Genomic DNA, 19,310 nt, shown 5'->3' on the forward strand with positions numbered 1-19,310 from the left:
TAATTTTACTCTATAATGGAAATGGAAATGAAAGCAAAGCTTTCATCCTGGGGACCACAGGAGGGGAGCATCTGGAAGATCTTTCACTGGGAAAATCAGAGTTATCGGCGGACACCCTCCCCCTTAAGAGGTCAGGTCAAACAGATCGCGAGAATTGACATATGCAAGAATTAACTCAAAATGAATCAAAGACCTACATGTAAGAGCTAAAACTATAAAACTCTTAGAAGAAAACAGGGAAGCCTCATAACATTGGGTTTGGCAATGATTTCTTGGAATTGATATCAAAAGCAAAAATAAATTGGACTTATTCAAAATTTAAAATATTTGTGAATAAAAGGATACCATTAACCGAGTGAAAAGGCAGCCCATGGAGGGGAAGAAATACTTGCAGATCATATATCTGATGAGGAGTCGGTATCTAGAATGTGTGACGAACTCCTACAACTCAATAAGAACAAAACAGTCAACAACCCAATGACGAATGGACGAAGGACAGACACAGACATTTTTCCAAAGAAGATATACTGGTCCATAAGCACACGAGAAGATGCTAACGTCACTGACCACTGCAGAAACTCAAATCACCACCACAGTGAGATACCACTTCACCTCTATTAGGACGGCTGTTAGAAACCAGAACTCGGCAAGTGTCGGCAAAGTGGCAGAGAAATCGGACCCTGTGCTCTGCCCACGGGGATGTAAAATGGTGCAGCCGCTAAGGAACACGGGCAGGTTCCTCAAAAAAAGAAAAATAAGATTCCCATGTGCTTCGGCAACTCCACGTCTGGTTTACATACGAATGCAGTGAAAGCGGGGGCTCCGACAAATACTTGCACACCCATGTTCACGGCAGCATTGTTCACAATAGCCAAAAGGCGGAAGCGCCACGCGTGTGCATGGATGGGTGAGGGGCTTTTAGAAATGTGGTGTATGCACACGGTGAAGTACTATTCAGCCTCGAAAAGGAAGAAAATTCTGAGCCGTGCTACAACCTGGGTGAACCTGGAGGGCATGTTATATGAAGCAGCAGGTCACAAAAGGCCAAAGGCTGTATCATCCCACTTAGAACAGCACCCAGAGCGGTCAATTCATAGAGGCAGAGAGGGGAAGCGGGGTGCCGGGGTTGGGGGAGGAGGGAAAGGGAGTTGGTGTTTAGTGGGTATGAAATGTGACAGTGACAGCCTTGGCACAGCATCGTGAACGCACTTCACGCCACGGAACTGCACACTCAAACCCAGCTAAGATGGTATCAACAAACAAGTCGATAAAAAGGACACAGTGGCCCTGCGGTGTCAGCACCTCCCGCCTCAAATTTCTGGTTCCCAGAGCCTCACTTGACATTGAGCCGCTCCCCTTGGTCTCAGGGGAAAATGGCTGTCACAGGGAACGTGCCTGTTCTCAGCGTGTGCCGAGGGGGTCGTGCTTCATGAGCAGCAGGCGGACACCAAGGTCACGCGATCGCCCCTCAAGTACTGTCTGAGAGCCCAGCACTGTTCTGGGTCTAGGAACATGGCCACGAAACAAACGCTCCCTGAACTAGACGGGCAGCTCCTCGTCTTGAGGAGGAGACACACGTCCGGTGCAGGACGCGTACAATGATGGGCACTGTGTCCACGTGCAGGATGACCGGTGCGGAGGAGGAGGCGGGAGAGGGTGGTGGAGGCTGCAGTCTGGACAAGGCGGCAGGCGGCCGGGACGTGCTCCTCTGAGGGGCCCGACTGTGCCCTGCGTGTTCCGCCCAGTCACTGAAGCGTCACCAAGCGCCCCAAGGCGGCACTCACCGGGGCATGCAGCAGCGCCTTGGCCTCCGTCTTCTTCATGGAGCTGCCCTCCAGGGGGATGCGCTCTATCTTCCCGGTCTGGGCGAAGAGCAAGTGGGTCCCGGGGGGCAGAGGGATCACGGCAGGAGGAACCGAGGGGCCGTGGTGAATTGGGGGGGCCACTGTGCTGAGACCTGGGTGGTAGGAGATGTCAGTGATCAAGGCCTGTGTGCAGCAGGAATGCAGATGACGATGCATGCACACATGCATCGCACACACATGCTGCAAGCATGCACGACACACACACACATGCACACACGCACACGCGACGCGACAAAGACGCGACACACACACGCCGCACACGCTATCATTGATGTACGATGCACACGCATTACCCATCGACGCGATACACACATCACATCGCATGCACGCACGCACACACATGCACGCACCCATGCATCCACCCACACGCTGGGCCACGTCCCCTTTGTGGCACCAAGACCACAGCCGCTGATGCCATTTTATATCTGCGAGCACCAGGAGCAGAAACACCTTGATCAAAGGGCTTTTGTGAAGAAGAAAATGCAGGGCTGAGTGTAACGTTAAAGGGCAGGTGGGAAAAAAAACAGCTTCACCTCCTCCTCGCTAGAGAACGGGGCGGCCTCGCTGTGCACGCCTGCTCCGGACGCGGGCCACAGCCTGAACGGAACAGTAGCAATGCGGCCACCCCGAAAGGCCTGCCTGCAGGTGGCGAGCTCTGTGACGCAGCGGGGACCGTCTCAGCGAACGTGTCCAGAGGCCCGCCCCAGAATGTGCGGCCTCAGAACCGCAGCAGCAGCAGCAAGGCCCTCTGGGCTTCAAGGACACCTGCCGGCCAAGGGCTGGTTCTCTCTCAGATTTGGCCTTGACTCCTAGCTGCAACCTGGCTCACCTGACAAGGCCCTGGGTGATGGGGGCGGGGTGGGGGGACAGGCAGCCTGTGCGGCAGGGTAAGGGGCGCAGAGCAGGTGTCAGGAAACCTGGGCCCCTTCAGAACCTCTGTGGCTGTATGCCTCTCTGCACTACAGAACCCGGTACCTACAGGGCCCAGGGCACAACCGTGAGGGAGGTGCGTGTGCGCGGATGGAAGCAGTTTCCCGGTCTTAGGAAGCCAGGCCCGGGACAGGGCCATCCCCACGAGGGTCCAGGGCAGACGCGGGGGACCAGGCCACCAGGGGCAGGGCTGTCCCCACGAGGGTCCAGGGCAGACGCGGGGGACCAGGCCGCCCACTGCAGGCAGCCCGCCCAGGGCCCAGAGCACCACAGCTCTCTGCCACCCGCCGCAGCGGTGGTGGCATCAGGGCCACCGGTTATCTGCACAGAACAGGAAGAGAAGAGGGTCAGAGGGGAGAGGGCGAGGGGGAGACACGGAGGGGAGTGGGGTGAGTGCCAGGGGAGACAGAGAAGAGGGGTGCAGCAGGGAGGAAGGGGGGAATGGGCTTCCGGCCAGTGGGGCTCTCAGGGTTTAGGGCAGCGGAAGGTGCCGACCGCGTGCTCGGCAGGCCCCCCAGCGGGGCTCACGCGCTGGGGACTCTGGCCCCCGACTTACAGGGGGGCCTCATCCCGGGCCGGGTCCTCGTGCCCTCCAGCTCTCGGCCGTCTCGGTCCACGCACCAGCAGTAGCCAGTGGCTCTGTGGCACTGGGTGGGCACGTAGTGCCCGTACTCGTCACACTCGGGGACGAACAGCCCTGGCAGCTGGGGTCGCTGTGCGTCCGCCGCCCCCGCCGTCCCCAGGATGTGTTCGCGCTCGTGCTGGCAGCGGGTTTTCTCCGCTTCTGTTAGAGACACAAGCAAGGGACACGGCAGCCGTGTCACCATCGCGTCCCACGGGTGCCCGAGTCCCCACGTCCGACTCAGAACGCAGAGCCGCTGGGTCACCACAGGGTTTTGTCTGATTAATTTTTGACAATTTAAAACATCATTATTATTTAACGGATTTAACGGTCAAGAAGATTATACTTACATTTTCTGCAATGGTGTTTTTTTTTTTCCAGTTTTTAAAAATTGAGGCAAAACTGACAAAACTAACCATTTTAAAGCGAACAACCCAGTGGCATTTGGTACCGTGCTGTGCGACCACCTTCCTGTCCCCGGATGAAACCCCACGTCGACTGAGCGGCGGCTCCTGTGCCCCCGGCCCCCTCCCGTGCCCCCGGCCCCGGGCAACCACCGATCTGCTTCCCGCGGCTGCGGACTTACGCGTTCTGGGCATTTCACATAAATGGAACCCGACAACGTGTGAGCGTCTGGCGGGTTTCGCTCAGCATGTTTCCAAGGTTAATTCAAATGGCAGTCGCGTCACTGGCACGCCATGCCTTTCGATGGCTAGGTAACATTCTGTTGTATGGCTGTACCACATTCTGTTTATCCATTCATGGGCTGATGGACGGCACCAAAATTTGTTTTAAGTTAAAAAAAATTTTTTTTTTAATTTTGTTTTTCTTAAATTTGTCTTTGTTATCATTCGAGCTTCTTGATTATCCGCATTGAGTGAGGGTCAGAGATTTAGGGACAAAGACGCAGGGCGGCACACTTACCAACGTGTGTGTTTCCCTTTAGTGACGTGCTCGCGTTTGGCACGAAGCGCGGCCCTTAGGCCCTTAACTGTGCAACTCAGACCGCAAGGCAGGAAATACTTGTGCGTCCGTGGGGCCTGCTGATAACAAACTATGGCCGGGAGTAGGCGACTCGGCAGCGTTGCAGCCAGGTCTGCACTGGCCAGAGTCGGCCACCAGCAGGGCCAGCAGCGGTGCCATCACTGCCGCACCACACGAGCCACGCCCAGGCACTGGCGGGGACATCGCTGGCTGCCAAGAGCTGCACGAAAGAGAACTGAACGCCGTGGCTGCCTCCCTCCTCCAGGGCTTTCCGTGTGCTGTTTGTCCTGTGAGCCCCTCCCACCCCCGCATCCTCCCACTTAAGCCTTCACGCAGCTCAGGCATTTCCTCCCCTCGGCCCTCCAGGCTGGGCGGTGCTCCCAGGCCGCTCGGGGCTCCTCCACCCTGTGGCTCTGGGGCACAGATACCAAGACGGCTCCTTGTCTGCCTCCCCGAGAGCAGTGGATCTCCCTAACCTGGACTCAGGAGGCACCCAGTGGGCGGTGTGGGGTGTGCACGCGGAAAAGCCCACCGGGCCCGTCCGCAGACGCGCAGTCTGCAGGACACGAGCGAGCCCAGGACACAAGAGACTCGGAGAGCAGAGGGCGCCAAGTCCTTTTGACCTTGACTGGAAGATCCTGGCCTTGGAGACCCGGGGCAGGGCTCCGCCCGCTCTTCCTGTCAAGGGGCCAAGAGCTCCTATTTTTGGCTTTGCAGGTCATGTGGTCTCTGTCACAGCGACTCAACTCTGCGGCTGTGGCATTAAAGTAACCAAGTTTAATGTGTAAATAAATGACTGTTCCAATAAAACTTTATAAAGATGAACGGTGCGTCAGATTTGTTCTGTGGGGACTGTAGTTGTCCACCGTTGCTTTAGGGCGTTATAGTTACGTTAAAGGGAAGTTTTACGTAAAAATGCTAATTCATATATTAATTAACATGTGTTCATATATTAATATATTAACAATACGTTGTAATAAAATGTATAGTATTATAGATTTCACAGGATTTTTGTCCGAAAAATGTCTTTAATTCCCATTTCCACCACCCCGGTGTTATCTCGAGCATGTCAACGAGCTGTGTCCCCTCGGCTGCGGGACGGCGATGGCCGCAGTCCCTCGTCTCACCGTAACGTCCTGAGGACTGAGCGGAACGTGACAAGACAACGTGCGGACGGAACATTTAAGTTCTGCGCCCACGTGCTCCTACGTGACCGTATCTGCACAGTGACACCCGGTGCGTGTGCTGCCCTCGGGAGCTGTCTAGCGTTTTCCCTATGAAATAAAAATGTTCCTTCTCCAACTCCACAGTCTCCATGGACAAAAGCCTTGGGCTTCTGAAGCCTGTATTTCAATTAGGACATGATGCCAACAGAGTCCTTTCTGTCTCTGTGGCCAGTCCTCACACTTGCCCGCCGAGCAGGGCTGCTCCCGACCGTCGCAGTGAGCAGGCCAGGAAAGCGCTGTTGAACCCATCCAGGGGACACAGGCATGCCTTCTCTCTCGTCCCCACGGCTGATGTTGAAAAAATCCCCAAACATATTTGATGTAGCAAGAGCCAAACAAAGATAGAAGGAAGCCATCTGGTCGAGAACAAACATGCTGGTCTGTGTTCACTCCGGGAAGCAGAGCGTGTTTACCTCCTCGCAATCCCACGCACAGTGCTTTACAGTTTCCACATAGCTGTCTCCCTTCGCGGTTTCACCGAATTCTCACCATGATCCCATGCGACAGGCGACTATGCTTTCTACACCCAAGTCAGAGGCTTGAATGCGGATCGGGCAGTGGTTCGGGTCAGGCCAGAACCCGGGTCTTTGGGTTTCTAGCCCCCGCCGCGCCCCCCTGCACCCACAAGCCCAGCACCCAGGATGGCTCACACACTCGCTGTGGGGATCTGTGGCCCACGGGCTCACTTTCTCCCGTCGACATCTGTACATGGTGCCGCCTTCCAGCTGCGCACAGCCCGGTGTTCCAGGCGCTGTGGAGCCCGCCAACCTTCCTGGGGAGGAGGGGTTGCCCCGCTCCACGTGGCGGACAGTTTGGGGCGAACGTGGTGCCAACATACGAAACCATGAGCGCTCTAGGACGCACAGTGGAACTTTTAAGTGCTGTATCTTGAACTTATACAAAGACATCAAAAACCTCGATTGTGACTCAGAAGCGAAATTTCAAGTGTGTTAATGCAAAGCTGTGACACCATTGGATTTCTTGGGATGGCTCCTCAGCCCGGCCCACAGGCTGCGGCGGCAGCTCAGTGGGAGCCCCGGGCCCCATGGGGAACTTTCCATTAAGGGCCGGCGGGTGGGGTGGGAACACATTTCCCAGCCTTGTTTCTGGTTGATGAAATAACTCAGGCTGGGTTCTTTTTCCTCATCTGGTCTGGTCTGCTGGGGGGGAAGCATTCAAGACCTGATACTTATCTGGGGAAGAGCAGGAAGTCTAGAGTCTGGGGACAAAGAGAAGGAAAGGAAAATGAAATAAAGGGAGTCACAGGCAGGTGAGGACACGCCAGCACCCACGAGGCCCATCTGGCATCGGTGTCCGCATGGACAAAGGAGAAGGAAGCAACGAGGCATCTGACACTTCCGGGAACGGCAGAACCCCAAAACCTAGCCGCCCTCAGCGAGAAAGCCCAGCAGAGCCGAGCTGAAGCTCAGTGGGTTTTCTACTCCACGGGGACGGAAAGCCTGAAGGGGCTGGGGACCTAGCGCCTAGGAATTCTCAGTGCCGATGTGGCTGGCAGGGCCCCACGCCGGGGATGGAAGCGAAATTCAGCAGGATGGAGACCAGAGAGACAAGGAAGAGAAGGCTGATGTGGGGCGGGGGGGCGAGGGCCAGGAGATCTCGAAAGTCAGCTGAAATGCTATTTTCCACTTATCTCTCATTGAAACATCTACAGTGCCATAAACATATCTGGCCAGCAGCAGCAGCAGTAATTAAAAATCATGAATAACACGACTGGCCGAATCTAGTCTGAGGAGTCGAATACATCGTTAACCGCATTAACAGATCCCGTGTGGCCGGAGGACTGCGTCCGGGTCGGGGTTCATGTGACAGACCCGGGTCTGAGCCTCAGGTCCAGCCCACTGCGCCTCAACTGCACCTGGGAAGGTAAAGTACTTACTTCTAAAAGATGATTACACAGTCCCATTTGTTTATTCTTTCGTTTCCCTTGCCCGAGGAGATATATCAGAAAAAAATGTTACTAATAGCAAAATCAGGGAGTTTATTGTCTATGTTTTCTTCTAGAAGGTGTATGGTTTCAGGTCTTACGTTTAAGTCCTTAATCCATTTTGAGTTTATTCTTGAATATGGTGTAAGAAGGTGGTCCAGTTTCATTTTTTTGCATGTTACCTGTCCAGTTTTCCCAACACCATTTGTTGAAGAGGACTGTCTTTACCGCATTGTACATTCTTGCCTCCTTTGTCTTGGATTAAATGACCATATGGGCATGGATGTATTTCTGGGCTCTCTATTCTGTTCCCTTGATCTGTGTGTTTGTTTTTATGCCAGTATCATGCTGTTTTGATTACTGTAGCCTTGTAGTATAGTTTGATATCAGGTAGTGTGACACCTCCTACTTTGTTCTTCTTTCTCAAGATTGCCGTGGCTATTCGGGATCTTTCACGGTTCCATAGAAATTTTTGGATTATCTGTTCTAGTTCTTTGAAAAATGCCATTGGTATTTTGGTAGGAATTGCACTGAATCTATAGATTGCTTTGGGTAGTATGGCCATTTCAACGATGTTAATTCTTCCTACCCATGAGCACAGTATATGCTTCCATTTCTTTGTGTCTTCTTTAATTTCTTTCCTCAATGACTTATAATTTTCCAAGAACAGGCCTTTTATCTCCTAGGTTAATTTGATTCCTAGATATTTTGTTGTTTTTGATGCAACTGTAAATGGGATTGTTTCTTAATTTCTGATAGTACATAATTGGCGTATAAAAATACAACCAAATTCTGAATATTAATTTTGTATCCCGTTACTTTATTGAATTCGTTTATCAGTTCTAACAGTTTTTTGATGGAATCTTTAGGGTTCTCTATCTATTGTATCATGGCATCTACAAATAATGGCAGTTTTACTTCTTCCTTTCCAATTTCGATGCCTTTTATTTTTCTTTCTTGTCTGATTGCTGTAGCTAAGGCTTCTAATATTATGTTGAACTGAAGGGGTGAAATTGGGCATCTTTGTCTTGTTCCTGATCTTAAGGAAAACACTTTTAGCCTTTCCCCACTGAATGTGATGTTAGCTGTAGCTTTGTCATATCTGGCCTTTATCACGTTGAGGTAAATTCCCTCTATTTCCACTTTGCTGAGTTTTTATCATAAATGTATGCTAGAATTTGTCGAATGCTGTTCTGCATCTATTGATATGATCATATGCTTTTTACTTTTCAACTTGTTAATGTGGTATGTCACATTAATTGATTTGCAGATGTTAAACCAACCTTGTGTCCCAGGAATATATCCAACTCGATCATGGTGTACGATATTTCTAAAGTACTGCTGAATTCGGTTTGCTAATATTTTGTTGAGAGGTTTGCATTTATGTTCATCAGGAATATTGGCCTATAGTTTTCTTTTTCTGTAATGTCTTTGTCTGTTTTTGGAGTCAGGGTAATGGTGGCCTTGTAAAAAGAATTGGGGAGTCTTCCCTCCTCTTGAATTTTTTGGAATAGTTTGAGAAGGATAGGTATTAATTCTTTTTTGAATGTTTGGTAAAATTCACCTGTGAAGCCACCCGGTCCAGGACTTTTGCTTTTTAGAAGTTTTTTGATTGCTGATTCGATTTCACTGGTACTAAGCAGTCGGTTCAGATATTCTGTTTCTCCTTCACTCAGTTTTTGTACAACAAAGGAATCGGGGATCGTTTCATAAACTATAGAAGCGTCTAACCAATGTACTACAAACTGGAAACTAATAATAAAATAAAATTAAGATTAAAAAGAAACCACCAAGAAAATGAAACAAAAACCTACTGATGAGAGAAGATATTCATCTATGATACATTTGATAAGAGATTGATATCTAAAATTTAAAAAGAACTCATATACCTCAATGACAACAACAACAACAAAAATCCAATTAAAAAATGGGCAGAAGACCTGCACAGGTATTTCTCCAAAGAGGAACATACAGATGCCCAATAGACATATGAAAAGATGCTCAAGGTCACTAATCATCAGAGAAACACAAATTCACACCACAATGAGATATCACCTCACACCTGTCAGAATGACTATCATCAATAAATCAACAAACAACAAGTGCTGGTGAGGATGTGGAGAAAAGGGAAGCCCCATGCACCGCTGGTGGGACTGCAAAATGGTACAGCCACTATGGAACCTCCACTTTGGAGGTTCCCGAAAAAATGAAAAATAGAACTACCTTTTGACTCAGTAATTGCGCTTCTGGGTATTTACTCGAAAAAACACAAAACACTAATTTGTAAGGTCTGTGCACCCCTATGTTCACGGCAGCACTATTCACAGTAGCCAAGATATGGAAGCACCCTAAATGCCCATCAATAGGCGATTCGATTAAAGAAGTTACGGTTCATATGTACAATGGAATATTACTCAGCCCTAAAAAAACTGAAACCCTGCCATTTGCAATGATGTGGATGGACCTAGAGGGTTTTAGGCTGAGTGAAATAAGCCATATAGAGAAAAGAGAAATACCATATGATTTCACTTATATGCAGAATCTAAGGAACAAAAGGACCAAACTAAACAAAAATAGACTCACAGATACAGAGGACAATCTGGATACTGCCAGAGGGGAGGAGGGGCGGGGGGCTGGGTGGAAAAGGTGACGGGATGACGAAGTGCGACTTAGTAGTTACAAAACTGTCACGGCGACGCGGAGCACAGCGCAGGGCATATGGTCGACAGCACTGTAATGGCTGCGCGTAGAGCAGACGGGCGCTAAGTAACCGGGGGACCACCGCGTAAACTACGTGAGTGTCTAACCAATGCACTGTACACCTGAAATGAACGCAAATAAAAAATATTTAAAAGACAATTATGAGCAGCACATGAAAGAGCACAGGTTAAGCATGAGCGCACAGTAGGTTCTACACAAATGACAGCCCGTTACACGTATTCATTCAACGGCATTCGTTGGGTGCCTCCCGAGTTCCGATACTGACCACGGGCTACCACGGCCGTTCTCGTCCAACGAGATGCCACTCAAGTCTCAGGTCAGCGAGCAACTTTAGAAGCTGCACAGTCCAGGTATCACAGGTAATATGGACAGCTCTGTGGAGGCCGCAGCCCGCATCTTCCAAACTGGTGGCCCTTCCCCCCGGCCCCCAGCCCCGGTCTAGCTTTATTCCCCATGACTCCTAGGAATCAGCGATGGTTAATTCGATGTGTCCACTTGACTGGGCAAGCGGGTGCCCAGATATCTGGTCGAACATCTTTTGGGGTGTTTTGAATGAATTTAATCTTTAACGCCATAGATTGAGTACACCAGGCTGCCCTCCCTGAAGGGGGTGGGCCTCATCCAATCAGATGAGTGGGAAGCCAGAATAGAGCAAAAGTTTGACCCTTCCCCGAGTAAGAGAAAACCCTTCCTGCCTGATGACCCCCAAACTGCTTCAGACTCAAATGAAAACACTGGCTTTTCCTGGCTCTTGAGCCTGCCGGAGTTCAGGATGCAACTGCACCGTCAGCTCTCCCGGGCCTCCGGCTTGCGGACCGCAGAGCTGGCGACTTTCCAGCCTCTATGATCGCGTGAGCCAATTTCTTACAATATTATATATATACACAATATATACTACACACGCACACACGTGCATGCGCACACGTGCACACACACACCACCTCTGCCCGCCTTGTCAGTTCTGCCTTTCTGGAGAGCCCTGGCTAAAACAGACACGTTGTCACCCTGCACTGCTTGCTCAAGTGACCGGGATGACCAGACTCCAGGCTGCCAGCACAGCTGTGGTCCGTGTGGCACGCCCCGGAGTTGTGTAGTGCACGGGCTGCATGGCTGTACGTCAGCTGTGCTCTGACCTCCGACCTCGACGACCCTCGGGACTCTCCATGGAGCTTCGCCCCTCCCCACCTCACCTTCCCTCCCAGGGCCATGTCGTCAGTGCTCCCAGAGCTGGCACTGGCCCACCCACAGCTTACCTCCAGGCACGCAGCGAAAGCCATCGCCCTGGTAACCAGGTTTGCACTGGCACGTGAAGGAGCCCGGAGTGTTGTAGCAGAAGGCATCAGAGTGACATCGGCTTGGCTGGCATTCGTCCACATCTGCAAAACAGCACCCAGGGACAGTGAGATTCCTTCTGGAATTCATGGTTCACACACTATTTTAAGCCACTTGCTCAACTCTATAAGGCCCTATTTCTGACCCGGGCACAATGATTTAGAATTCATTCAACATTAATTATCAAAACACTAACTTCCCAATTTCTATCTTGGGCATTTACTAATGTGTTTCATTTGATAATAACATTTTCGTGAAAAATCGAGCTTGCAAAGATAAAAAGGGAGGATTCTTTTACACTATAAAATGATCCTTCGTCATAAATGAGAGCTTCAAAAATGTCTGAGAGTTTGCAGTCAGACTAACTGCTCGACAGGAAAACCTCAGAGACCAGAGAAAATTCACATATTCAGTAATAAAAAACAGCCTCTCAGAAATTATAATCTACCTTAGACAATTTGGGGCTCTTCAGAAATACTCTATGGTATGACGTTTGGTAATTTTGCAAACCAAGGGACCAGGGTATTGTGTTTACAACTGTCTACTTAATATTATCTCTAGAACACCCTGGCAGCCAAAATGGACTCACCTCTGAAAGGTCTGAAAGAATTCTACGGAGTCATTTATTCTCTGACTCTGTGCTCATTGGTTCAATAAAGGGATTTCACTTTATTGAAAACCATCACGCGGATGGTTAGAGCCGGCCAGGTGAACAACTATACGTATCTTATTAAATAGATGGCTGGACTTTAAGCTTTACGAAGGCAAGGATGATTTGACTTTTCGTGAAAGACCATCTCAGGGTGTCTAATTGTTGCCTGAATGAGAAAGTTACATGGAACAAAACAGTCAGAGGAAGCCAAGTGTCTTCCCCATGAGAACAGCCTCCAAAAGAAAACGCACACTTCAAACTACTAGGCAGAGACAAAATGCAGACAAAATTTACCTACAGAGTTGAGAGAATAACTTCGAAACTCGGAGTGAATCAGTAATTAGCGTAAGTACCACCTAGGGAGTTTTTTCAGGTTACACAGAGAATAATCGGAGCCACACGCACCTTGGCAGGCCCGGCCGTCCCCAGAGAAGCCTGGCAAACAGGAGCAGGTGTAGGAGGAGCCCCCCGTGTAGACACACCGGGCCCGCTGGGGAATGTCGCAGTCGTGCAGGCCTGTCGTGCAGTGGTCGATGGGGCGCTGGTCCACGATCGCTTCAAACACAAGGTGGACACACGTTTGAAGAGTCCCCTGAGCAGCTCCAGCGCCCTCCAAGCTCCCTCCACGCCAGCAGTTTAGTCCGCTCCTGGGACGGCGCTGACACCCCAGACCTCCGGGCACCTCCTCGGCTTCACCCCCTGCTCCCCACTGGGCTGGTGTCCCCATCTCTCCTCCTGTTTCTTCCCACCTGGACACCATGGACAGTCACTCGGCCTGGCTTCCAACCTGTTTCACGCCAGGTTCTGTCTCAGCCACTGTCCCCACCAGGCCCCACGCCCGACTTGCCCTGGAGGAGGAACGTCGCGGGCGCACACGCCTCCTGGGGCAGCTCTGCCGGCGGAGCGTCGGGAGCTAAGGATCTGAGACTTCCGCGTGGTACCTTTAACCCCGACCCACTGAGCAGATGGAACAGTCACTACAAATGCAGAAGCCGAGGTCACCCATTCCTCACCAGTGACGGAGAAATGCCCTTTGGGTGCAGTGAGCAGGTACGGTGGAAAGGCTATGGGCCTCTGGGGCGGACAGTCCTGGGTCTCTGCCAGGCACATGTGTCCACCACATGGCTCTAGGCAAGTCCCACAAGTCTCGGAGTCTCAGTTCTTCCTCTGTGGAATGGGAATGACTTCCGGCACGCCGAGCACAGGGCGGCCCGGCAGATGGGACTACTGTTTTCTATGGGTCCTGGTGACAGAACTTGTGAAATGAAGGCTCAGGAAGGGGGGAGTGACATGGAGGTGAGCCGACAACACCACCTGTGCTCTTGCCTCAGGATGAGGGTCAAGGGCTGAGCTCCGGGAGTGACTTCCAATGGCTGGTTGAGGTACTCCGGGGCTTCCCGGGCACCATTTAGCTTTTGGTTTTAAAGCCCTGTCCCTCGCAAGGTCACAACAGAAACTTTCCTTCCCTCTGAGGAGGCCTCGATGCCTGGATGACCCCAGAGGCAAGAGGACACCCTTGGATCCTTCCAAGACTAATCTAGTTAATCGGGCCTCCGGTGCTTCAAGGACGAGCGAGCTAAGCACTGTTGGGGGCAGGTGAAGAAGGGGCACCCCTCAAAGGACTGTGCCAAATGAGAGGCTGACCAGGGTGGTCCAGAGCGGCCTCCCCCCACCCCCAACCTCCCCTCCAGGATACGGTCGGTCCTAATAAAGATCTCCAGGAGCGGAGAAGCCGACCACCAAGTTAGCCAGTGGGGAGCCTGGGCTACGTGTTGGGGTGTGTTTAGGCAGGCTCGGTTTGACCCAGGGAGGAGTGACCGAAAGGGACGAAGCGCCCAGCGGATGGAACACGCAGGGTCTACAGGCGGGGAAGGGGCGGGAAGCCTCACGGTACCCGGTCCTGGTGGAACTTTAGGGTCTTCGGGCACTTTTCACACCTGTTTCTGAGCAATGGGGTCTCAACAAAAATCTTACTCAGAATCTGTTATATAGAAAAACAGAAGTCTGGAGGACAAGAGCCCACGGCTTCCTTAAAGCCTCCTCGGCAGCTCCAAGGTCTCCTGGGACACAGTAAACCTGTGATCTAGCCTGGTCGCCCCATTTCATAGGTGAGGAACGGAGACCCAGAGAGGTTAATTGTCTTCCTCAAAACCAAATGCCTACGAGTAGACATCTGTACCTCCAGTGAGGGTGGATGTCAGGAATGGCTGGATCCAGAACCCCAGGACTGTGTGCTTTGCCACCCAAACGGTAAAAGATCACTACCCAAGTCTGAGCCCAAATGTAATGTAAATGGTGCTGCCAGGAAAAATAAACTTCTGAATCTGCTTAATCTCAAAGAGCAGAAAAGGAAATCAGGCCCCAAACATAGAAATTGTTGCTCTCTATTTTAAAAAAATAAAAGGAGTAACTTTCGCAGAGCTGAAATCTCAACTCTGTGCAAAGAAAACTGGCCTCTCTCAATTCACAGCTGTTTGGGTCATTCTCAAAATATGAGAACTGCCTGTTCCCTCCCGCCCCCAGGACTCTGCCTCACCCTGTGACCTCGGTGGCCTCGTCCAAGCTTCCAGATGGAGCAAACAAAGCACTAGGGTTTACTAAAAAGCAAGGAAGGGCAAAGAGATGCGTCGCTCAGGCAGCAAAAGAGAAATCTGTTTTAAATTGGGAAGAAACGTTAGGTTCAGATGGCGCATTCAGCACACTGCCCTCCAGACTGAAAATCTCTAAGAATCTTTGAACTGAAAATTCTTGCAACCAACAGGTCAAAGTGCAGCAGTGGGGAAAAGTGGAAAAATTCAAACAATCTGGCTCTTTGTGGCTGGCCCACCATCATCATCGCCAAAATCGTCATCAACCTAAATCATAATTAGCCTAATTAACACCCTCGACTCACCTACTTCAATAAGCCTAAGTTATGTTACTACTTGTGGCCTGTAAAATTAAAATCCATAGGTAGAATGACCCAAAATGGAATTTTAGATGTAAATCGGAAAGAATTCAATCCAAGGCACGTAATGACACAAGTGCCTATGAGGCGACGATCCTTCCACGTGAATCCCGAGTCCACTAATTTAAGGAGAAATGACTCTAATTGTTTGAATAGCTGTTATAGGAACAACGGAAAGAATTAAAAGGAATTTTGTAAGAAGGGAATGTAACACGCAGCTTGCGGCAGGCCAGGTGACGGAGTCACCAGTGCAGACGGTAACAGCGCTCATTCCTGGGGCACATGACACCCCAGGGAGCTGGGGGGGAGGGGCGAAGCTGGATTCAGCCTCATAGACCGCGGCTGCCCAACTCCAGAACCCGGCACCTTCCGCCTGGGTCAGGATGCTTACGAGCAAGGCCTTTGACGCCGGCGCTAACATACGGCACGTGGATGAAGATCCTGAGCACCCCGCGGGCCTAACTTACCCACACACGTCCCCGCCTCTGAAAACCGGTAGCCCTGCACACACTCGCAGCGGAAGGTCCCTGGCAGGTTATTGCAGACGGCGTGGCTCCCACACGCCGAGGGCTGTTCTGAGCATTCGTCGATATCTACAGCGAGTGTTTGAAAAAGAAGACTTGTTTTAAACCTCTTCATACATCACTAGGTATAATACAATAAAAAGACCTAAACCCAGACCAAAACCCGAACCAAATGGCATTTTGGAAAATACGCTGGGACGAGTGTTTCTGTGAAATGTTTCAGACACAAGCTTTCGGACGAGAGGGGGCTCCAGGCACGGCTGGATGGTGACAGAACGAAGCCCCTCCCGAGGCGGCCGCTTCCACACCTCCCCGGGCCGGGCTGGGGCGGGGGTCCACCGAGCGTGGACCACACAGTGCCGGCCACCAGCTGCTGCTCCAACAACTCGACAGGAAAAGGCCGTCCCGGCCCCGCGGTCTCTCTCCGCAGCCCAGAGGACGTCCCGGCACAGCTGTCTGTCTGGACGCCGTGTGCAGCCTGCAGGGCCCCACGGCTCCGGCTCGCCTGCCAAAGCAGACTAGCACGGAGCACATTTTCAGTCCAAGGCCAGAGCAAAACCACGAGAGCCGTCCAAGCTCCATGCCCCCTGGGAAGCTTACGGGAAGGGAGGCTGCGTGTCCCTCACGCCCTCTGTCTGGAAAAGCACTGGCAGAACGGGCCTGGCGACTGTGGGACGGTGGCCCCCAGCACGACCTCCGCCTACACAGACGACCCAAGCAGGGCGCCACCTTTTCCTTACAGCAAGAGCCCAGCAATTCCCCACGAACATCCCTCGGTCCTTGCAGCTCAGACGTTCTCCCTAACGTCTAATTTATATCTTCCCTCCCACGAAATGAGGCCAAGACTTTAACCCTTTCTTTAGTGGAAATTGTGACTTGGTGATAACTGTGCCTCATAAGACATCACAACATGTGCTTGAAGATTATTGTTCTTACTACTTAACGTCGGTTCAGCCTCTTCTCTGGGAAGAGATTTCCTTTCATATGTCATACCCTAACCCAATTGGAAAATCCTGGATTATTCTTGTAATTACCGCTTCCCTTTTGACTTTTTTCAGAGTGGCTGCTTTCCACATACTTTCAACAACTCTAAGTTTCTCCAATGTAGCCCTTTTCATAAAGGCCCGCCTCTTCGAGAAGAGTCTCGTGACCGATTAAACACCTGTGCATCCCCAAAATTACTCAGTGAGAGATCACCCAACTCTCTCTACAAATGCCCAACGGAGAAATGCATGGAAGCCGTTCTGCGAGGCACCGGATCTCCGTGATTCAACGGGAAGTTCTCCCCAAATTCCCGTGGAGGGTCACTCTGCAGCGCCTGACCGCCGCCGGCTTTGCCAATGTCACCTACCATACATCAACACCGTGCACGCACACTCACAAAGGCCCATCCTCACCCTCCCCTAGGGCCCTCTCCAGGCCAAAACAACACGGCAAGTGACCTGCTTAACGCAATTCCCTACCAACGGCTTGTCTCACTGCATTAACACTTTGAGGCACATTCTAGTGACCCCGAACAAAACACGGCCTGACTGGGAGTATATCCGCATTCCACAGTGCTAATCCGCCAGAATAAGGACCAACCACAGGACAAAAGCAAGCCCACACATGACCGCCTGTCTTCCTGGGCGAGGTCATCGGAGTGTTTTCTGTGACAGCAGCGGGTTACATCACGCGTGGCTGGTCGTGCCTTGAGAAGTGAAGCAAACGCTCCCACGACGACCGGCTCAGGCACCGAGAGTGGGATCGGCCAGAGGCTGGGGTTCGGTGGCAGCAGGTTGGGGTGCCTGCGTGCTTTACTAACATTCAGTTGGCTTAGGAAGTCGAAGCGGGGCTCCATAAAGACTCGGGAGATATATGCTTACGCTGAGAAACGAGGGGCCCCGCTCCTGAGGGGTGTCCGTCTCCTTCTCCACGGCCCTGGGGAACTCTGCTCACACACTCAGAGCATCATGCCACCTCCACCTGGCCTCGCCAATCCAGCCGTTCGAGACCGGCGGGCTCCTCCGGGGGACCTCTGATAAGCCGAGGTCAGTAGGAACCATGCCCCTCACCTGCTAGCCATGTGTTACAAAGAAGATGAGTCGCAGATTGAATTCTACCACGAGTCTCAAATTATAATTCTATCAGCAAGCTGGCTAAAGCACTGTGCAACCGTTCCCGGGAGCACCTTACACGAAGCTTCGCTCCGAAGCAAACACGGCAGTTTGCCGACGGCGGCTCTGCTACCTCGGCCCTAAGTCGGCACGCTGAACCACCCTTCACTGAGGGCACGGGATTCCGGACCCGAGGCCTCGGCCCCGAAGCCCCAGGCTGCCGGCCTCAGTCGGTCCTGGCCAAACGTGCACGTGGACGCCCCTCATTCCGGCCGGAAAACTTCTAAAGCGTCCGTTCCTCACATTCATCAGCGAGCCCTTAGGTGCACGCGAAGGGAGTGTGACCCAAGCACCTGCCAATCCCGTGCCAGTCACCTCTGGGGTACACTCTCCACTGCGTCAGCGGTCAACTAACTGCCCCTCGGTGGTGGAGCGCAATTTAGTAACAAACACGTAAATACTAAGCTGCCTATGTGAAAGTGTTTGAAGTTAAGTTCTAGGTGACAAGTGTGACGAGAAGGCAGCGTAACGTGCGGGCTTGAGTCAGAGACACGAGCTCCAGCTCTGTCACTGGCTCACTCTAATGAGCCTCGGTTTTCTCACCTATAAAAACAGAAATGGATCTCCCACCCCGGAGGATGGCCGCTATAAAACAGAAAGTAAGTGTTGGCGAGGATGTGGAGAAATCGCAGCCCTTACGCATGGCTGGTGGGAATGCAAAATGGTCCGGCTGCTGTGAAGATCAGTAGGAGGTTCCTCGAAACATCCAACACGGAATGACCACAGCGACTCCGCTTTCTGGGTATGGACCCAAAAGAGTTGAAAGCAGGGACTGGGGCAGACGTTGGTACACCCACCATCACAGCAGCATCATTCACAGCAGCCCAAGAACCGAAGCAACCCAAGGGCTGTACTTAAAATATGTAGTATCCGGACACAAAGGAATATTATTAAGCCTTAAAAAGGAAGGAAATTCTGCCCCACGCTACCACGTGGACAAACCCTGAGGACACTATGCTAAGTGAAACAAGGGAGTCACAAAAGGCGAGATGCTATATGATTCCACATGTTTGAGGTCCCTAGAGGGGTCAGATTCACAGAGAGGAGAATGGTGGGCGCCGGGAGCGGGGTGGGGAGGGGAATGAGGACAGAGCTTCGTTTTTGCAAACAAAAAGGTTCTGGACGATGGTGCTGGCTGCACAAAGTGCGTGTACTTAGGGCCACGGAAACGTACACTTAAAAACAGTTAAAATGGTAAACTTTATGTAATGTGCATTTTACCGCAATTAAAAATAATTTTAAAAAGACAGAAATGAAACAATCTATCTCGTTAGAGTTGCTAGATTAAATGAGATAGTGTTTGGGAAGCAGCTCACACAAACGTGCCTGGGGACGTCACAGCTATTTTGAGACCAGGACACCAGCTTCCCTTCATAGGGGTGTTCATACAGTGGAGTGTGGCTTTA

At 51.5% G+C, this 19,310-nt stretch overlaps 1 protein-coding gene across 1 annotated transcript in view; it reads right to left on the minus strand.

Annotated features, from left to right (window-relative positions):
- The window catches only part of NID1 (nidogen 1), a 57,982-nt gene that overhangs the window by 8,118 nt on the left and 30,554 nt on the right, over positions 1-19,310 (minus strand). The window contains exons 10-14 of the mRNA XM_039850302.1: positions 15,692-15,817; positions 12,683-12,832; positions 11,547-11,669; positions 3,352-3,579; positions 1,785-1,957 (exon numbers count right to left, since the gene is read on the minus strand). Coding sequence (XP_039706236.1) covers positions 1,785-1,957; positions 3,352-3,579; positions 11,547-11,669; positions 12,683-12,832; positions 15,692-15,817 — 800 coding nt within the window. The remainder of the gene's footprint in view (positions 1-1,784; positions 1,958-3,351; positions 3,580-11,546; positions 11,670-12,682; positions 12,833-15,691; positions 15,818-19,310) is intronic.

The sequence above is a fragment of the Pteropus medius genome, unplaced genomic scaffold (assembly GCF_902729225.1).
Source record: "Pteropus medius unplaced genomic scaffold, Ma_sr-lr_union100, whole genome shotgun sequence".
NCBI lineage: Eukaryota > Metazoa > Chordata > Mammalia > Chiroptera > Pteropodidae > Pteropus > Pteropus medius.